Below are 22,419 nucleotides of genomic sequence, written 5' to 3' on the forward strand. Positions count from 1 at the left end.
TACGGGCCAGATGAAGCACTAAGGTGCGAAACGGCCGTCACCTATTCAGCTGGAGCACTCACATATGCTGTCCGCTTCCTACCAAGAATAAAGAAAGTTTTACTACGCATTGCGGTGAGTGCCGTCCCTTTATCTCTCATCTGTATACAATTCTCGGCTGGGGTGAGCTTACGACTGAGGAAGACAATGGGATGCTCCTCTCCGTTGACTTCCTGAGACAGTACAGCACCGAGGCCTACTTTGGAGGCATCGTTCTGTACTACAATCTCCCTTTTGAAGTCGGGCATCACTAAAACTGGGGACCCGCAGAGGGCCGACTTCAAAGCGGAGAAAACCTCTTCCACCAGATCATCCCAGCGAACCATCATTGACTTGTCCCTTCAAGAGTCCTGTCAAGGGCACGGCTAGAGTAGCAAAGTGGGGGACAAACCTGATGTAATAGCCCACCATTCCCAGGAATGACTTTATTTGCCTAGAGTTGACAGGTCGGGACCAGTGATGGAGGGGAGTGATGTTATTTACATAGGACTGTATTTTGGAGGGGGCAGGAGAGACGGTGTGATGTTATTTACATGGGACTGTATGGTGGAGGCAGGAATATAACAGCAGGGGGCACTGCAAATCCAGGGGACGTTATAGACGTTCTTATTACTACTGAGGGCTCTATAGGAGGGACTTATAGATCCACCTTATTTCTACTAAGAGTACTATGGGGGCCTTATTACTACTGAGCGGTCTGTAGAGAGCTTTATTACCACTGGGGAAACAATAGGGGGCCTTATTTGTACTGGGGGCACTGTGAGGGTACTATTAATACTGGAAGGCTCTTCTACTAATGGGGGCACTCTTGGAGAGCATTATCACGGTTGGGGGCACTGTAGGGGGCAGTATTACTATGGAGGCACAAATTTTTCTTCCAGATAGTATCTGGGGGTATTAGGGGGCACAGAGAGCAGCAGGATAACACTATTGGGACTCTAGGTTGGGGGATGATGATAGAAATGTGAGGAAGCTTGTGATTGTGAAAATCGGCAATGTAATATATTCGCAATAAAAATTTGCGATTTTAATATTCGCGATCAACACTAAGGGGTAGGCAACTTTCCTATTGGTTGCTAGGGATGTTGCTAAGTGCCTATATTCGCGATAACTGCGTGAATACGAATTCTTGAAGTGGCAATATTCGCGATTAAAATTCGCAATTCGAATATTTGAGCTCAATACTACTCCTGGCCAGCCATCCTTTTCCATTTGCACAAATTACAGTGGGTACTGTGCATGGGTGTTCTCTGCTGCAGAGCTACATGCCCCAGAAGCAAAAACTATTGAGGTCCCATATACTGGGCTCCTAGCCGTTATGATCGGTGTATGGGAGGTCACTGGGTCTAGAAAGACATGGAAAAAAAGTGCAAACTGCTCCAGGATCCTCACCTGTAATTTGTAGGGAAACCGGACAAGTGTTCAAGCGTTTTCCTACAGCATCCCCACAGGATAACTTAAAGGGGTTGCTTATCTGAGACAATGGGGGCACACCGCTGGGACCTGCACCTATATCGGGAACGGAGTCCCGCAAGGTGGTGGCTGGAGGACTTTAGTCCGGTCACCACCAAGCGCACTCCCTATAGAAGTGAATGGGTTCGCACTGCGCATGACAGGCAACCGCCCCAATTCACTTCTATGGGCCTGACGGAAATAGCCGAGCCAGCACTCAGTTATTTTTAGTGGCCCCATAGAAAATGAATGGAGGGCGGCTGCACATGCGCAGTGTGCTGTCCACCACTTTTAGGTCTCCGTTCTTAATATAGGTGTGGGTCCCAGAGGTGGTACCCCCACCTATCAGACAATGGGGGTATATCCTAGCGATATGCCCCCATTGTCTCAGCCGAGACAACCCCTTTAATCATTACACTATCTTCTTTGAAATCAGTATCACTGTAATATACAGATTTGTCCTCCAGAGCAAGATGCATTCTTTGTAACCACTCTCTCAATTAGGCTAATAGATTTGGGTCCTGAAAGGTAACTAACCCATATTAAGTCAGAATTCCAAACAAATGGACTTCCTAAACCAGACAAGTTAACTTTTGCTGGAGATTGAATTTAAAAACTTTGTGAGACATTTATCAAGACCAGTGTTTTACATACCAGTCTTATACTCTGCCCCGCTGGCATCTTATGTGCCACAATTATTAAGAGGTGCATGCATGTCTTTTAATATTTTCAGTGCATCACTGTGCGCCAAGCATGCTGGCGCAGATTTCCACTATAATCTATGCCAGTATCCTGAAGTAGATTATAATTAATGTGATGGGCTGCCTATGCCAGCGTGACGCCACTCAACACCTTGAAAAGTTGCGAGCGGTATGTAAAACTCTTTGTGACTTTTTGGTGCCAGTTTCCTGGCACAGAAGGGATGATATGTTTCCCCCTTGGTGCTAGGAATATTAATCATTCCTAATTATTCATGGACGGTACATTTTAGAAGTAATATAGAATGTTATAAGCGGTATTCTTACAAGGTACGATCGGGCCTTTCTGCCAGCTTCAAAGCCTCATGCATCCCTGCAGCTGACAGCTTCCTGTTGATATTTCTGTACCTGCATTGTAACAGATTTCGATAGGTTGTCCTCAGGTCTCTGTTAAAAAAGGCATAAATGAAAGGATTTATCAGAGAGTTTGCATATCCCAGCCATAAAAAGGTCCTTTCCATCCACAAGGGAATACAGCTGCACTCTGTTCCACAGATAAAAGGTCTTGCGGTTGAAAGTATAAAAAAAGGTAGCCAGCATATAGTGAAAGCCCCTACAATAATTCCAAGTGTAGTGGCCGCTTTCTGTTCTCTTTTAAAAATGGAAATGTTTTTCCTGTCATTTTTCAGCAATTTTGACAGATTTGTACAGTCTTCTGATTCTTTGTGTATTTTTCCCACTCCATTTGCTGCTATCATTCCCTCGCTCTCCTCTGATCGCGGGAACCCGGTAAACTTGTGTTTGGCTGCACTCCGCTTAGCGGCTTTGAATATTCTGTAGTACATGAACAGCATGACTGACATGGGGATGTAGAAGGCAACAGCTGTAGAATAAATGGTGTAGCCAAAATCTTGACTAATTAAGCAAACTTTGTCATCATTTACATTCTGAGCCCAGCCGAAGAGAGGAGGCAATGTGATTGATGCCGAAAGGAGCCAGACGCACAGGATCATTTTGGCCATACATTTCCCGTTTTGCCTCACTGGGTAGGTCAAAGGCCGGGTTATTCCAAGATACCTGAAAATAAGCAGAACAATGTTAAATGGGTTGTCCCATAAAAAATATTTTGCAGTTTTTAAACCTGCACCTGGATCTGAGTACTTTTACAATTGCATGTAATTAAAAATGTATTATAGCTAATGAGTTATTCAATGAAATCCATCTGTACAGCGCCACCTGCTGTTTGCTCTTTTTCTAGTTTCTCTGTCCTGCTCACTGAGACGGAAGCACGTGCTCCATAGACTGCCACTAGCTGCAGCAATGGGGAGATCTCTGGATCCATGTCAGGTACAGGGCTGGTTCTAGCTTTTTTAGAAAGAGGTAGTCAATGTACTAGATTATGTATAATTTTCATTATTTACATTATTCATGGTATAACCCCTTTAAGTAATGACAAATGTCTCATGTATCTGCCATATAATGCTCATAGCGGTATTTGGCGTAGCTGGAAATTTGGCCAGAAAAATAACAAATTTAGATTGATGGAAATAAATGTAAGGGCAGAGGAAACAAATTCTACAGTGATGTATTAAACAATAAAACAAAGGATAAAATTGTCACTGAAAAAGTCTTGGGGATACTGTGGACAGTAAACTTAAACGGATTGTCCGTTTTTCCAATTTTGCTGACCTATTCTCAGGATACGTCATCAATGTCAGATCAGCGTAGGTCTGATTACCGGTACCCCAGCTGATCTTTTTTTGGGGGGAGAGCTTGTGCTCTTCAACATTTAGCTACAAGTCGCTGAGACTGTATATTCAGTGCAAGGTAATTATAACTACTTCATTCCAAGTGCTGCCACCCCTACAAACGGCTGATCAGCGGGAGTGCTGGAAGTCAGACCCTTACCACTCTGATATTGATGACCTATCCGGAGGATAAGCCATCAATGTCAGAAAACCAGACAACCTATTTATCTGCCAATGCAAATGACATCATGAGATAAATTAAAAGAGGCATAGATGCTCATGTCAAGAAGATCGTTTTGCCTCTAGTCACTAGTTTTGTCAGACCAGGTGTTCTTGGTGCTAGGAAAGAGTGACACCCCAGCTTTTTTTTCTAAAAAAGAGGATACCTGCACCCTGGATGTTTTTTTTAACTATTAAAAACTGTTCTGTGTCTGCATAGGGCTGCATGCCATGGTGATCCAAGCCACATGGCCATGACTCTAGTGTCAATAGCATCGCAGTCCTGTGACCACCCATTCATGTAATGTTGGGCAAGAACAAAACCACTTGTTGGAGGTGTGCTTAAATTTGATGAGACACCCATGCATCATGCTCATTGCTAGAGCCGGGCATCTGGCAGGACGCATGCATGTAACTTGCCCATGACACTTTGTTCCCAGAGCAACCTACAATATACTGCAAAAATAGTTGATGGTGTTTCATATTAATCAGTGAATAAATGGTGGACAGGAGGTTGACAACCTTCTTTGCAAAATTAGGTTCTACAACAGATGAGGTATGCATTTTACGGCTTATCTTACTTCCTTTTATGGATTTTTAAGAATATATAGAGTCACCTCTGACTCCGAGTATCATGTCTTCATAACTTTGAACTAACTCATATTATATTATTCATTAAAGATCACTGAACATTTTCATATATCATAGCAATATATCAAAGGTTTTGATGGGTGGAGTACTTTCTATCGAGTCCTGTCTCCTGCAGAAAGGAGAGAGAGAGCACGCTAATGTGAGCACTTCTCTCTCCTAAATCTAGGGATCGTCAGAGTCTCAGCACTCGGACTCCCAATAAATCAAAACCTTTGATATGTCATTATGACATATCAAAAGTTTTTTTTTAAAGTTCAGTGACCCTTTAAAATATATTTGGATATCATTTATTTTTTTTTGATTTGCAACCTCATCGGACAATATATAAGGATTTGGCCCACTAACATTGCATTCCAAGAACTGCCCAGCAGACAAAGGAATAATTTCTGTATGTTTCTGTAAGAAATGTGTTTTTATTGTCAGTGTAGGATCAGTTATGTACAGTAAAATGTGCAACAAATAAATCAAATACCAGAGTTTAAAAAAAGCAATAAGTAATTATATAAATTGGCAATTAACAAAAAGATATTTTCAACCAGGGAAATTTTGCATCTGTCACAGGAGAGTTATTTTTACCCCCCACATATTATCTCCGCACTGAATAGCTACATCTGAAAGAGTCTGATGTGCTTCTTCATATATCAAAACTTTCGCAAAAAAGTGACTATATTGCTAATGCAACCAATTGGAGCTACATTATATTTTTCCAGTGCAGTTAAAGAGGTAGTCACCTAAAAAGACATTGGTGACATATGGCTAGGATATACCACAAATGTCCAGTCGACACATTCCAGTGTCAATGGGCATCCATGTATTGGCCTGGACACTGAAGAAAGCTGAGAGCGCTGCTGCCACTTCACTCGATCAGTAAAAGTATCAAGGGTCAATTTACCATTGATGGCGTATCTAAGATATATTCTTGCAATAATCTGTGGGGTGGGGTGGCCCACGCCAAAAGGCTTAGCCTGGAAGCAGTGGTGCTCCCCTTTTGGGTGCTGGGTTGCAGTAGTCACCATGTAGTGATACACCCAATAGAGTAGGGACCCATTTGAAAGAGGTTGCCATAAAGTGGCAAGTGAGCTTATGTATTTTGATCACAATGTATGCTAAGAACCTCATGTTCATTTCTATAATGTAAGCAGGAAGAGATCTTCGTGTAGAGTTTAAATGTGCAGTCCATGGGGCATATGACCATAGCCCGGCAGCATATTCAGGACTATAATAACCCGGTGGGCTACCGGATGCTGCGTCTGAATAATGACGAGGTGTACACCTCATCAAAAATTAGGCACAGCATCCGCCAGTCTGTGCTCCCAAATTAAAACCTAAGCCAGCCCCTTGCTGATGTAGAATTCAATGTTTGTCTGCCACAGAAAACTAGTGTAGAAGATGATAAATGTGGTGGGGCCGCCAGCCCCGCTTCCTTTTTGTCAAAGGCTTGTGAAGAAAGGACACTTGCGCAAGTGAAGTTTGTCACTTTTTCATCATATCTTTGAATCTTTAAAATTTAAATCTGCCCTTATATTTTTTTATACGGCAATTGGGTATTCCTGTGAATAATATTACAGTTATCTTAACATTATACACTACCACTTGTATTTGAGGTTTACAAAATCATGTAAGCGACCTTTTATTAAATACTTATTACACCTAAAAATTCATTTTCACTATGAATATAAAAGCATATTCAACCCTATATTTTTGATTGCTGATATTAGCTTGTGTCATTGTTTTACAGCCATTTTCCCTGGTGATTTAACAGGTTGATGTACACAATAAAAGTGGGAACATGCTAACGTTTGTTCATGGTCTTACAACTGACAAGTATAACATTGGCTAATTCATCAAAGTCATGTCTGAAAAAACCTCATTACCATACACATTCTCTCTTCTGTTTTTACCTGGAATGATGACAGTGGGGAGCCAAGGGAACAAGGAAATTATTACTAGATACTGAATATATAGGAGTAAGGCCAACAATTTAGGGCCCAGAAGATAGAATAGGAATATGACATTCACGAAGCTTGCACTCAGGATGTGATGTGCACTGATGAATATAAAGTAGAGAGCTGGATTTCTGCTGATATTAAAAATTTCTCTGCATAGATTTTTGGGGTTCTTAACATCTGAAATATTAACTGTATTAAAGAAGAAATCATTGTGTTTTAGAAACAATCCGCTGCTACACATTGCCTTTGAGAGCTTTATATTCAGCTGATTCCCCAATGGAACATAAGAAATATTTGGAAAATAGAAGTCTCCCCCAATTCTCTAAAAAGGAGTACGACCAGATCTTAAAGCATTTCTCACTATTGAACCCTCAGTTCACGACTCAAGAGAATGATCATGACCTCTCTAAATTGATGCTGAGAAGGACTCCCATATGCCATGGCAAATCCAGGTTTTATTCTATCATCAACTGGACCGTACCCCCTCCACCGTATCTATCTAGCTGGTCAACTGAGCTTAAAAAGTCATTTAATGAGCAGGGAACGATGTCAATTTTGCATTCATCTATACCCAAAATCACATCAACAAGGCTTCAAGAGTCGCACTATAAGTTAATCTCTAGGTGGTACAGAACTCCTGTTCTTTTAAACAAAATCAATCCGGAGATTTCCACGCTCTGCTGGAGGTGCGGTGGTGGGGTTGGTTCCATTACACACATCTGGTTTTCATGCTCTAAAATTGCCCCTTTGTGGCAGAAATTTTATCAGATACTCGCTGACATATATGGGACACGTGTAGAAGTAGACGAAGAACTCGTTCTACTGGGACTCTATAACAAAACACATAATATCCTTAAAGATCTACTATTTCCCTTCTTACTTGCGCCGTTAAAGACCATCATACCTAGACACTGGTTGAGTGTACAAATACCTACTATACAGGATTGGTTAACGGAAGTCTTAACTATTAGCCGGTTCGAGAAACTTAGATGGACTATTGCCGGCAACCCCAAAAAGTACCTCGGGATCTGGACCAAGTGGAGCGATTATGTTTCTACAAACAGGATCTCCAAATATTTTGACTGAAATATATCTTTAACAAGTGATTTTTTTTTCCTTCTTCTCTTTCTTAGATTACTTACTAAGAACATGTGACAATTTTTGTTCCCCACCGTTTGTTACCTTGTTTTGTTTTCCTCCCCCTCCCCTTCCCTCCCCCTTTCCTTCCTTTCCCTTTACCATTCTACGAGTTCTTCTTTGACTGACTTATATTGGTTTATTAGAATTGTTCTCATATTCAATAAATGCTCTCCTTGTTATGAATCTTGAATAGATTATACACTGGATGATAATCATTAGAAGTGTTTTCTCACTTGTGATTTTTCTTTCTTTGTTTAGAACTAGGAAATAATATCTTTTTGCTGTTGTAATAGAATATATTGCTCACATATATGTATTTGTAATGGTGATTGTTACCTCATTCTATAATATTGTAAGCTTTTATCACTTTTATTATGCTTGTTAATAAAAACTGAAATTTACAAGAAACAATCCGCTGCTTTGTGACATTCAGAAGCCACACCATAAATTACACACTATATTTGTTTTACTTAGAAGAACGCCCCTTTGCCCACAGAGTAGTCTTAAAGGGAACTGGTTTTGGGGCCAGTAAACCATTAGCATCCCATTATGCTGCTGGAGTTTAGGGTCCCAAACCTGTGCATATCAATCAATCCATCCCTCCAAAGTACAGTAAATAAATTCTAACTCACCTGGAGAAAATAGTATACAAAATCCAGGGCAGTAGGTAAGGGATAGCACTATTGGCTATGTGGTTGAAGAACCCTTTCAGTGGTACTTCACTGCATCACAACTGGAGTGCTATCCCAGGTTTTCACCTAGAGACTCCAGTGGGGTCTCACTGCATCACAACTGGAGTGCTATCCCAGGTTTTCACCTAAAGACTCCAGTGGTATTGACTCACATAGTACAAAAATTTTAAAGCATTGTACTGATGAGGCGTAGTACTGCTCACTCAACCATATGCCACGTACATCAACCAAATGTGAAGTAAGGAGTACAGTCATTGACTTCATCGGTGCAATGTGCATGCTCCTATTGCCACTGGTCACAGACTCGGCTTACGCCAGTTACAATTTCATTTACTATACTTAGCAGGGATGGATGGGTTGGATATGGGAAGGGTTGAAACCCTAAACCCCTCTTTCATGTGTTGGACAGAGGTACAATGTGCCCACCACAGGAAGATATGGTGAAAACTGGATGATAAAAATAAAATAATCTACTAAGTCCTGATACTGTGAACAGTGGTCTTAGTTAAGATGTGAGGATGCAATAGATGATAAGTCTCAAATACATAGATTTTCCACATCCAATGTCAATCTATTGCATTAATTACTGCCATTTTCTACTGTACCCTGATCTGTTAATTATTGATGTCAATCAGAAATCGTACTTGTGTTGACTGTATAGGGTGCTGTTTAGAGGAGTAATGAGGTCATGATTTTCATTACTCCCTTTAAACACTTCCTTCATATTCTGTCATTGATTGACATAAAACTTGATTACATCTTCTTCCAAACAACCCTTTAACCTCAGCTGTCGATAAAATCAGGAATATATTTTTTTTTTTCAGCTTAACCAGTTTTACTGTACAATTCCTTTTATACTTATTAAAGTGAATTTATTTTCTAGACATCAGGACATGTCACCTTGTCAAGTGCTTGGCTTATAACATAAAACAATCAGTTCTAAGATCTCTGCAGACTTTTTTTGCCATGTGTCGGGTTAAATGTAAAAATGTTTACAAAGGCAGTAAAGAAATATCTTACTGTGCGGACGTCAATAAGCAAAGATGTCCGAAGGATGTACTGTTGAGGTGCTTCCATATGTCTTTCTCAAGAACACTATACATATATGGTATGTAATGTGATTATTAATTGAAATTAGGAAATCATAGACACTGCAGTTGACTGATTACTTGGTACTAGTAACTTTTATACAATATGAAAATGTCCTGTAAATGATATATAATCTATACAGTTCTGTTTTAAACACTAAAGGCAGGCACTAATGGGGCAGAGTTACTAACCTTGTCTAAGGGCCTGTTCATTTAGTGGATTTTGACTCTGAAACCGTCATTGGTTTCCACAGTGGTAGTTCACGTTAAATGCCACAGACCTGCTTACGGCTAAGCTTAATTGATAGGAGCTAAGCGGTAAGCTATTGAGGCTTCACGTGGCAGCTGTTCCCACACTATGCTATGAAGGGACATGTCTGCATCTTTAAAACGCCAGCCCCTGAATTGCAGAACTGACTCAAATTGAAAACAATGGTATAATCCCTTCTTCAGGTATCTTCTGTGGGTGTTTGTCATTTTAGGTCGCCTGTATACATTGGGTAAAGCAAGGTTTTTAATTGATTCTATAACTTCATGTAACTGCTTAGTGATGTCTATACCTGGCTGCATTTCTGCAGTATGAGGTAACTGTTCATGCTTTATGCTTACTGACCTTTAGGTGGGGCTAGGAAGGGCCATTAGAGTAGAAAACTCAGGGTAAGATATCTTGCTACCATCACATCTCTTTGTATCATACGCTGATAGTTCTACTGAATAGACTGTTAGAATTTGTCCTATGGGAAGAAAAAAGCAGCTAACAGTCTATTCAGTAGAACTATCAGCTGTGTATCCACCTGACTTCTCCACAATGCAACTGATGGTCCTAACCCCATTTATAAGGCAAGAAATCCCACTTAATAAACCTGACAGGGCACACCTGTGAAGTGAAAACCATTTCAGGTGACTACCTCTTGAAGCTCATCAAGAGAATGCCAAGAGTGTGCAAAGCAGTAATCAAAGCAAAAGGTGGCTACTTTGAAGAACCTAGAATATGACATATTTTCAGTTGTTTCACACTTTTTTGTTATGTATATAATTCCACATGTGTTAATTCATAGTTTTGATGCCTTCAGTGTGAATCTACTATTTTCATAGTCATGAAAATAAAGAAAACTCTTTGAATGAGAAGTTGTGTCCAAACTTTTGGTCTGTACTGTACATATACAGGTGAAACTCGAAAAATTAGAATATTGAGCAAAAGTCCATTTATTTCAGTAATGCAATATAAAAGGAATTGCATTAATGCAGCTTAAAATTAGAATTTTGTGAAAAGGTTTAATATTCTCGGCTCAAAGTGCCACACTCCAGTCAGCTAATTAATCCATACCCCCTGAACAAAGGGTACCTCAAAATTGTGACTTTGGGGTTTCATAAGCTATAAGCCATATTCATCCAAATTATAACAAATAAAGGCTTGAAATATCTCGCTTTGCATGTAATGAGTCTATCTAATATGTTAGTTTCATCTTTTAAGTTGCATTACTGAAATGAATGAATTTTACATAATATTCTAATTTTTCGAGTTTCACCTGTATATTTTTTAGTAAATTCTTCATGCACAAGTCGTGTTAAGTCTTTAAGATCTAACGATAATACATTTAGTACCAGAATTAGGTCTTGGGCAAAAAAAAGTTTGTATGAGTAGTTGTCTATTAGACAAGGGAAGGGTGTCAGTTTAAACTGTCACATGAGAGCTCTACAAGCTAAATATATATCCGGAGAGTTCATTGAGGCAGTCTGATAGTCTGCAGGAACTTGGGCAGTTGAGAGTCTGCCCATTATAGATATTAGAGTTCATCCAATAGTTAATAAGGAAACATCATGAAAATGCATCTGTGTAGTTTTAAGTTTTTAGTGCCCTGGTGCAGTCGATCCATGACTTGCATTAGAGACTGATAAATGAAAATATTTATGGAGTTAAAAAGTTAGGGTAAAAATAAGGGTTAAGGGAACAGTGTATAGATCCCTTTGACTGTGGGTCCCTTTAAGCGGGGCTTTGACTGTCCATTTAGGTAAACTGCCAGCCTCTCCCAGATTCTGTGCTTGAGATGAGTTTGTATGAGAACACATGTATTTTGATTTTGAGTCTGTGCAGTTAAAAAAAAAGAGAGGGGGAGAGTTCCGGGGACTAAATAACAGTATACTGATATATGAGAAAATATAGTGATGAATTATTTTTATTTGTTTAATACAGATTACCATATATACAAGAAGAAACAGAGGGAAGATTAATTATAGTTTTCTTTCTTTCACATACAAGGCTACGTTCTTAACTCTTAGGTAGAATGTGCAGCATGTATAGAGGAAAAAAAAGGGAAAAAAAACTATTCATATACAGTACATGTGATTTTAATGATGATTGTATATAATATGGGGTATCCTTTATATAATGATTAAATCTATGAACTAGTTTTTCAGCATTTTTTAAAACCGGATTTGCATCTGTTTGTATAACTTTCTGTTTGTCGGACGGAAGATAAGAAAAATGTACAGGGTGGGCCATTTATATGGATACACCTTAATAAAATGGGAATGGTTGGTGATGTTAACCTCCTGTTTGTGGCACATTAGTATATGTGAGGGGTGAAACTTTTCAAGATGGGTGGTGACCATGGCGGCCATTTTGAAGTTGGCCATTTTGAATCCAACTTTAGTTTTTTCAATAGGAAGAGGGTCATGTGACACATCAAACTTATTGGGAATTTCACAAGAAAAACAATGGTGTGCTTGGTTTTAATGTAACTTTATTCTTTCATGAGTTTTAAACAAGTTTCTGACCACTTATAAAATGTGTTCAATGTGCTGCCCATTGTGTTGAATTGTCAATGCAACCCTCTTCTCCCACTCTTCACACACTGATTGCAACACCGCAGGAGAAATGCTAGCACAGGCGTCCAGTATCCGTAGTTTTAGGTGCAGCACATCTCGTATCTTCACAGCTCTGGGAAGCTGTTCTTTCTCTTAGGAAGGCTCTAGGTTACTACAGCAGTACATTTTATAATGCAGTTTATAACAAAATAAAAATAAAAATGATTCCCCCCCAATACAGAAAATGAGGATCCCATTCCACCATCCTAATAGAGATGCAGATTAATCATGTGTCCTGATGTTCCGTTCAATCTCCGTGGGGTGGACAGAGATAGCTGTTAACAGCAAATAGACCATACTATATATTAAGGAAAAAACAATAAGCGTATTGGTATTCTTTAAGCTTCTTTAGCATCAGGAAAACAGAAAAGAAAATTGAGATTAAAATCGAGAGACGTCCTTAAATATGTGCTGTAGAGCTGAATTTAATTTAATGTTTTTTTTCCGATTTACATCAACATCCTTTAAAATAAAAATTGATGAAGGTAGCTGTAATGTATTCCTTTTACCTTTATTGCTCCTATCTTCCATTCTGTGCTCCTATCTTCCATTCTGAGCTGTGGTCACGTGACCATGTCCATGCTGCTATTTAATTCCTGTAATGTTATGTCCATGGGTGTGTCTAGGGTAGTGTCTATGTAACTAGCTGGGTAGGAGGAGCTATAGACTAGTTGGGCACTGTTGAGGCAATGCTGGAGCTGTGGCAGAAGGAGAAGGGTGGGTTTATTTGGATACAGGAACAGGAAGTACTACATACAGGATGGAAAAAGATTTGGATTTGTTTACATGGTGAAAACAGGTCAGGAGAGGCTAAATTGAAATAAAAAAAAAGCATGGGGAAGATATACGTGAGGTAAGCAACTACATGAGCATATCTGTTAAACACAATAGTAATCCTGGTAAACCCCTTTAAAAAGTAATATCTAGGAACAGTGCCTTTTAAGACCCCTGCAATGTGCATTATAACTTATGCACCATTCCCCCATGACGCTGCCTCAACTCTGTATGGATCAGATCACTAATATGAGGCTCACAGGTTACAACAGTAGATCTCCAGCTCTCTGAGATTTCCCTGGGGTATTCTTTTTATGTATATCAATTGATGGGGGTATTTAATTACGTACACCTTGATGCACTATGTACCTTCTGGCTGTCATATTACAGCATTAGGGTTGTATACATAGTCCATCAACTGACCCTATCTTTATAGGAGTATGTGTATGTAACGTTTGTCTTTTCATTTGTACCTTCCACTTGCAGGCACCTATTTAATCATTACCCTATTAGGGCTATTGTAGGACTCTATTAGCCCAGGTTCGAGGACAGGGAGTCCCCACCATAAGAGGTTGTCCCTGGGCTGAGCACTAGACCAGGGTGAGTTCATAGGAATAGCCCCCCACCCTTTTTGATACCGATATAGCTGCCTACCGTGGTATTATCTGAGTTCATTTTCAGTGATTGGTGTTCTGTGTGTCTACTATTCCACATTTTAGAGTGTATAATTAAAGTATATATATTTTAAGGGTTAGATTAATTGCTGGAGTTAAAAGCATATGTTGCCCTGTGCATTATTCTAAATTGGGTTTCACGCCATTGTTCGTTGCTTTCCTTACACACTCATATGCATCCCTCACCTGCCTATTTAAATTTAGGTCGTCAAGTTCCTTTTCCCAGGTAGAGAATGTATTTGCAACCAGAGGTATATTTTTAGTATCGTGGAGTTTACGATACATATCTGTCAGGGGGATCATAGATTTGTCAGCACCTAAAAACCTGGCTAGTCTGTCTCCCTCCCCTAGCTGCTCAGCCTGCTCTCTGCAGTAGGAGCAAATTTGCTGGAACGGAAGAAATGGGAAGAGTTTATGCTGTATATAACATGGAACTCGTCCCATGTGATTAGCTTCTGTTTTGCATTATCCAAAATATCATGCAATTTGTGAATGCCTTTTTGTTTCCAGACTCTGTACATTTTGTTGTATCTTCCCTGGGAAAAGGGCAGCATCCACAATGGCATGTGAGGGGTGAGGGGTGAGGTATACGGGGAGTCGGTAGATTTTTCGTACTGCCTTCCAAGCCATGATGGTGTCTCTCAGCAGTATTGATTGTTTGATTTGGGTCAGAATATCTCTGAGCCTAGTATGCAGTAGTGCTGGGAGATCACATGGGGCGGCTAAGGTTACTTTCACACTAGCGTTCGGAGCGTGTCCGTCTGATGTTTCATCAGACGGATCCACTCCTATGCTTGCAGCGTTCAGGTGTCCACTCACTGAGCAGAGGCTGAGCGCTGGCAGACGGATGCATTCTCAGTGGATCCGCCTCCACTGAGAATGCATTATGGCCAGACGACTGCGTTCAGGGCCGCTTGTGAGCCCCTTCAAACGGAGCTCACGAGCGGACACCTGAACGCAGGTGTGAAAGTAGCCTAATTCGCGCTCTATCCTTCCAGCTGAGAATAAGGAGGTGCCCCACCTGTCAGAACAAAGCTGCTAGGTTAGCGCATGTTCGGCAATTGAAGGCCCCCTCCCATTTTAAGATAGTCAATTTGTTATATGCTATGCGTGGTCTCTTTTTTCCAAAGGAAATTTGTGAATGCTGATTGTAATTTCCATATGTCTGAGTGTTTTAATAAAAGTGGGATGGTTTGTAGGGTGTATAGTAATTTTTAGAAGCTAGTCATTTTTTGGTAAGTTGGGCCCTCCCATTTAGGGTACAGAGGCAGATCTCCCCATCTTTCTAACTCTCTTGTGATCTTCTGGATTAGTGGCGGGTAGTTGAGTGAGTAGAGGGAGGTAGGGGAGTTTCCTATTTTCACTCCAAGGTAAGTGATGTAGTCGTGTCTTACCTCTACCCCGTAATGTTGATGGCTACCCGGTTGCCTTGGAGATCCCAGTCTATGGGGTCTTTCTACTATGAACTGGCCTTGGAGCCCCAGGGCCTGCGGTATTTCTGCAGCGCATATCAGCTTGGCCAGATGGCTTGGCGGAACTGACTCTGGTATGCCCACAATTCTGAGATTACTCCTTCTGGAGGGGTTTTCCCGGTCATCGATTTTTTACTTAAGGGCCTGGTTGGATTCAAGTGCCTCCCGAGTTTGAGTATGGGCCTTCTCCAGGTCTTCCTCGACTCTGCACAATCTCTGCTCTAACTCTGTGATCTGTGAGGTACGATATTGCACCTTGCTTTGGAGCTGTTGCAGGGCTGTGAAAACTGTGACTTCTAGTGTGGCCTTGATGTCTGGTGCCAGTAGTTTGGCCACCTCTATTGCCATATGTTTACAGGAGATGGATATATCCTGATCAGGGGACATCCCACCTTGATCTTCGCTTAATGCTGCGGCCGATGTGTCCGTCTGGCATTGGGGTGGTTGCGAGGAGGACCTCGTGAGCCTGCTGGCGTGCTCTGGAGTGGTCGCCATCTTACCCCGCTGTATTTTGTCAGCGCTCTGCAGGAGTGCCGGGATTTCATGTGGGGAGCCGCACTTCAGCAGGAACTTGTCCATGTAGTGTACCGGACCGGTCGCGGTGAGTTTCGGGGAATTCGATAACCCCGTGGTACATGGGCTCCCTGATTTTAGGGTGGTAGGTGGTGGAGCTACTCAGTCTCCCTTCTCCATACACGCGACCCCAGACCTGGAAGTCCCAAGGAAGCTATTTTAGCTAAATAACTGCTATAATTACCTTTTGTCTCTCAGGTGCTCTATTAGTTTATTAGAGCCTGAGCAGAAAGCATCAATATTGATTGTTGCTCTTTTAATAATTATTCTTAACAGCTTTATTAGCTGACTTAGTTGTCATAAATCAGTTCTTATAAATGCTAATTAGCTACGTTTACCCTAATGTTGTTCTCATTAACTGTCTATTCTGCCTATCTAACTGTCCACCTTTGCTGAATTTAAACTATCCATCGATCTTAACAATGCTTTCCCCTGCAACTAAGTAGTTTATGTCTATGGAGCAGGGAGCGAACTTTAAAAAAGCAAATTTACTGCTCCCCCAACATGTTGCACCACTGAATGTGGCGTCATCAGAGGATAGGAGCAAATGACACGAGCGCCCTTTTCCTAAAGGTTTTATTAGGGGGATAATCCCTCCCCTTAGTTTTCATGTCCATTCAGAGCACGATCTGTCAAAACGACACTTTAAAAACAAGAACAACATGTTCAGATACAGTAGGAAACAGACAACAGCCTCATCAAAATATGAGAGAATTAAACACAAATGCCATTCCTATGGCATCTTTTGGTGTCTTGCCATTTTTCTCTTCTGTACAGCCAACCAACTCAATAATAGAACAAGGACTAAATGTGAATCCACAACAAACTTCAATAACTGGAAATACATTGACACAAAAATTCAATAATGGACAAAAATACAACTATTGCCCCCTTTTTTTAGGCCACCCAGGAGTGCAGTTGCGAGACCGAGAGAAATGGGGATACAACAAATAATATCCAAATTAGATAAGGATAAGCGAGAAAACAGGCAGATTATAAATCTATCACAGACTTTAATAGAATCTGAAGAATCCCTTTGATCAAAAGGCCCTACTTTTTCACCTGTACCATTATGTGATAAATTCACATGGATAGAAGACATCAATTTGTTCGCACGGAAGTTGGTACTTTATAAAACATACTCACATTTGGAACATGATGTCATATATGAATGAGAAAGAAAGACAATGCGTGGAAACCTTGGAAAGTCTAATAAATGAGAATGAATACATAGAAATACCCCTAGATCCACCTTTTACAACTTTAAATCCCACATCTAGACTTCCACCACCTTTCTCTCAATATAAGAAGATAGATATATTTGTGAATTTAGTAACACAGGATATTCAGATCTTTTCAGATCTTGAACCTAAAAAAAGCTTGGTGCCAATCAAATCTCACACCTCAAGAATATGAAGCTTTAGAGCGTTTAAAAAAAAGAAGACATATTGGTAATTAAATAATCAATAACTTCTTAGATAGGCACTCAAACATCTAGAGTACACAAAATTTCAATTGGTCTCTCTAATCACAATAAAATAAGCAATAATCTATAAAAATATACACCATGAAAAACAACAAAATAATGTAGTAAAATAGAATATTAATCTTGATAGTTCATCAAATTAAAAACAGACCATCAATCCACCCTGGGATAGGCATTCCTTTATCCATTGATGCACATAACATCTCATACTATTCAGTGCCTTTCATTCTATAGTTCATCCAATGTTGTAATCAATGAAATAGTTCTCCTTTATGTACCTTGTTGTATATAAGTTTCAATTAATGTAGCCCTTTTATTCTTTCCTTATAAGTTGCCACATTTAGTTCATTAGTATGAATGTTGTATCCGAAAGGGGTAAGTGGAAAGTATCAGTCTAATTGCATATACATAACTGCTAATAATCGGTACTACACAATTTCACTTTTGTGTTACAGAGGTACTCACTATTCGGTCGGCATTTGCATGGTATATATGCAAAAGCGTTTCCACACTAATTTTTAGTATGGGTTTTTCTTACCTCCACTTCCAACCTTATTTTGTTGTATATGACCTCTGTTCTTGTGTGAGCGATTGTGTTTTCTGTCAGAATTTGGCGTCCCTCGTGTTACAGACTCCTCCTCCAATAAATCACGTGATGGAGATCAGCCAATTGAGAGGCTCTCTTTCCCTGCTTGCCGGCTAAGCGGGATTTCAAATCATAAATGTCCGTTCCAACAAATGAATCAGCTGATTATATAGTAACTTAATGCCTTTTATCCTCTCCAGCATACGCCAGGTACGAGTATCGTGAAGCCAAAGTTCCTCCCAGACACGTTTCAAAGTCTGTTAATATTCTGACTTCTTCTTCAGTGGTAACTTGGCTTCCGAATAAGACATCTTTTTATACCTCACTTCCTTTTCCTCCTAATGACCACAAAACACAGTACTGGAATCTTTTGAGGATTTATTTGTTGGGTGAATTTATTCTATATTTTACCCCTTTCCCATTGGTTAACTTGCGTTATATCTTCCTCTCATTAGTAATAAATATATCATACTAAAATAAATAATAAAAACAACATACTAGATTTCATGCGATTCTTATGCGATTGCAATGCGTTAATTTTTACAACTTGCATTTTTTATCTAGAAGCTGCTGAAATACTCTATTTTGTGACCTGGATGAAGGGATTTTCTCTAGTATCGACATATCAACATCAAAACGATGATCCAATTAAGGAATTCATTTTCATTTCATAGAATAGGGGTGGGTGCTGAATGCCAAGGCAACCTCAGATGTTCGTAATACTATACCATCCGACCTTGCATCGACAGAAAGCACCCCCCACCCCAATTTTTTCTAAAGGAACCCAAATAATTCTATTTCCGAATTCAGACCCAGCGGAGTGATGGTATTCAACTCAAAATTTCATCTGGATTCTATTCTAGACATTTTACCCACATGGTCTCCTCCTCTCCAATCTTTCTCCACCCTTTCTATTGCTGCAAAGCTCAAACCCTTTGCTTGTTGATTATGATGTTCCTTAAAATGCTTGGACAGTGAGTGGTTAATATATCCCTTCTTAATATTGTTCAGATGTTGTGCGATTCTCTTCTTAAACATTCTTTTGGTTCTCCCCACATATATCTTCCCATATGGACATCTTATAACATAAATCACACTCATAGTATTACAAGTGAGATAATCCTTTATTTTATGTATGTGGGAACTTGTAGGGGACATTATTTCAGTAGGTTTTTTTTTCTCAAAGGAGGTCAACCTACAACCCATGCAAGTTTCACATCTATAGAATCCATTAATTCCTAGCATCTTATGTACAGATTGTTTGGTTGGCTGTCTCTTTTTAATTGAAGGTGCTATCTTAAGTCCCAAGTTAGCTGCTTTTTTATAACTAATTTGTGGGGTTGTCGGAATAATGGGGCCTATTATTTTGTCCTTTTGCAAATAATGCCAATTTTTTTAAATTTTGGTTGCTGTTACGATACTGAACACTAAAGGGTAAAATTATTCTAAGCACTTCCTCTTTTGTAGATTGTTCATCTATATTTTTCGCAAAAAAAGATTGTCTTTCCAATTGACGTACTTTAGCCAATGCTGTATTTACCAGGGTGGTTGGGTATTTTTTTCTCTAAAAAATATTCTTTCATTGGTAATGCCTCCTCGTTGAATTTTTCATTCTTAGTGCAGTTACGCTTAATTCGTCTGAAATGACCATATGGAATCTTCAACAGCCATCTTGTTAAGTGGCAGCTGTTGTAAAAAATAAATCCATTTTTTGCTACTGCTTTATGGAAGGTATTACATATTAAATGTTCTCCCTCTACAGTATTGTTTAGGTCTAAAAACTCTATGCCTTCATTGTATAGGTTTGAGGAGAAGCGTATATTCCTATAATTTTTATTTAGATCCTCCACAAACTGGTTCAGGGACTTGACATCCCCTTTCCAAATAAAAATGACATTGTCTATGTACCTGTACCATAGCACCAGGTCCGTCCCCAGTTTGAGAATGATGTTATTGGATTCCCGTTGGGCCATAAACAGATTGGCGTAACTGGGGGTGAACCTGGTGCCCATGGCAGTACCGCCATGTTGCACGTAATAATTGGATTCGAAATAAAAATAATTGTGTGATAATATAAATTTTACTCCATCTTCCAAAAAGTTAATTTGTTCTAATTTAAGTCGTCCTTCATTTATCAATTGTTCCCTCATTTCTTTGATGCCCTGTTTGTGATCAATTATTGGTGTATAAGGATTGCACATCCAGAGTTCCTATTATCCATTTCGAATAGAATTTCAATCCCTCCAAAATCTGAATAATTTGGGTTGTATCCCTAATGTATGTTCTCATATTCTTTACTGTCGGTTGCAAAGACATATTGGATTTTTATCCAACTTCGGCAAACAGTAAAACACTTGCAATCTTTGTTGGCTATCACAGAAAATCATATTCTTGTCTCGATAAAATATTCTGGATTAAACCTTTTTCACATAAATTTCGGAGTTCATTATTGTATCTTTTTGTTGGATCTCCCTCTAGTCTGGCATATGTAGTACTGTCTTCTAGTTGTTTATGACATTCTTTATTGTATTTTTCTAATCCCCAGATTACAATGGTGCCGCCTTTGTCGGCTGGTCTTATTACTACATTTTCTTTTGTCTGTAATTATTTTAACGCTTTTATCTCGTCCCTATTAAGGTTGTTTGTTGTCCTATTCGCTTTTATTGATCTTAAATCATCCACACATTTACGAAAAGTAATGATTTCATGGCTTAATTCCTGTGTGGGGTACTTTTATTTCTTTTTTAAATCTGTATGTTCATACTTCTGTACACTATCTGCAGAGATTTATGGTTTAATTTTTTTGTTGATTTTTCAAAAAGTATATTTTTAAACAAAGTTCTCACAAATTTCTCTATGCCTACATATGTGTCAAAGTGATTTAATTTAGTGGTTGGAGCAAACTTTAATCCCTTATTTAACAACCTTGTTTGAGTGTTCCTGTTATTTTACTTGAATTTACTACCATATTTGAGATTGTGTCATCTCTAAATTTCATCTCCCCCCCCCCCCCGTCGTATCTTCTTCCTCTTTCTTCTTGATAAGTCACCCTGTGTTGTGAATTGTACATTGTTGTGTGTACCTGGTGATTCCACTTGGTAATTTATTCTGTGATTGGGTGTTTGTTCTGTTTGCCTGTTCCTTAAGCTGTATTGGTGTCTCGTAGGTGAATTAAATTGTTAATTCCGTGTTGGTGACTGATGAGACCTCCTTGTGGTCATGCTCTGTTATGTGGCGGGGTCTTGTCTAAAAAAATGCTGTTCTGAAAGAATTTCAAATCTATTGTTTACCGGTATTGTATAATTTGTTTGTCTATTTTGATCAATTTCCCTTTGTTGTTGATTAACTGGGGTAATTCTGTTACTAATCAAGTCTTTATTTTCTTTATATTCACTAGAAGGGAGATGTTTTATTTTTTTTTACTTTTTTTTATTATTTCTTGTCCAACTCTATCCAAACTTTTGCATAAGCTTTGCTGCCACATCTCGAATTCTTCATTCTTAGGTAGTTATTCTATCTTCTCTTTCAAATGGTTCAACTGACTAGTTATTTGTTCTAACATCTGTGTCCTTCTCCTAATAATTAGCTGGATCAGTAAAATTGATTGCTCCTTCAATAATGTATTCCATTCTTTTTCAAATTCAGGATTACATAGATCCTGAGCTGGTGTTTTGGTTATAGTTAAACCCTTTGGAATTTTTCTTATGGCTTTCTATGGCTCTCATAATTGATACCCTTTTTATTTCTTAAAGGGCTTCTGTCACCCCACTAAACCGTTTTTTTGTTTTGTTTACTTATAATCCCTATACTGCGATTTATGCATACATAATCTAATTAATCATTTCGGTCAGTAGATTGTGTTAAAAACGTGCTTTTAAAATATGCAAATTACCTTGCTACCAGCAAGTAGGGCGGCTACTTGCTGGTAGCAGCCGCATCCTCCGATCCTAAAGACACCCCCTCCTCATGTTGATTGACAGGGCCAGGGAACGGGATCATTCTCTGCTGGCCCTGTTTGCATTCAAAATCTCGCGCCTGCGCCAAAACGGTATTCAGTCGGCGCAGGCGCACTGAGAGGCGGACGCTCGCTCGGCTGCTCCATCCTCAATGCGCCTGCGCCAGGTGTAGATGTGACATCATCGGCGCAGGCGCATTGAGGATGAAGCGGCCGAGCGAGCGGCCGCCTCTCAGTGCGCCTGCGCCGACTGAATACCGTTACAGCGCAGGCGCGAGATCTTGATAGCAGACAGGGCCAGCAGAGGACGATCCCGTTCCCTGGCCCTGTCAATCAACATGCAGAGGGGGCGTCT

General features: G+C 39.7%; 1 protein-coding gene across 1 annotated transcript in view; it reads right to left on the reverse strand.

Moving 5' to 3' along the window:
• Positions 1–2,512: 2,512 nt before the first annotated feature.
• HTR7 (5-hydroxytryptamine receptor 7) overlaps positions 2,513–22,419 on the reverse strand; it is a 77,988-nt gene continuing 58,081 nt past the window's right edge. The window contains exon 2 of the mRNA XM_044300043.1: positions 2,513–3,266. Within this exon, the coding sequence (XP_044155978.1) occupies positions 2,513–3,266 (754 nt within the window). The remainder of the gene's footprint in view (positions 3,267–22,419) is intronic.

This window comes from Bufo gargarizans, chromosome 6, assembly GCF_014858855.1.
Source record: "Bufo gargarizans isolate SCDJY-AF-19 chromosome 6, ASM1485885v1, whole genome shotgun sequence".
Taxonomy (NCBI): domain Eukaryota; kingdom Metazoa; phylum Chordata; class Amphibia; order Anura; family Bufonidae; genus Bufo; species Bufo gargarizans.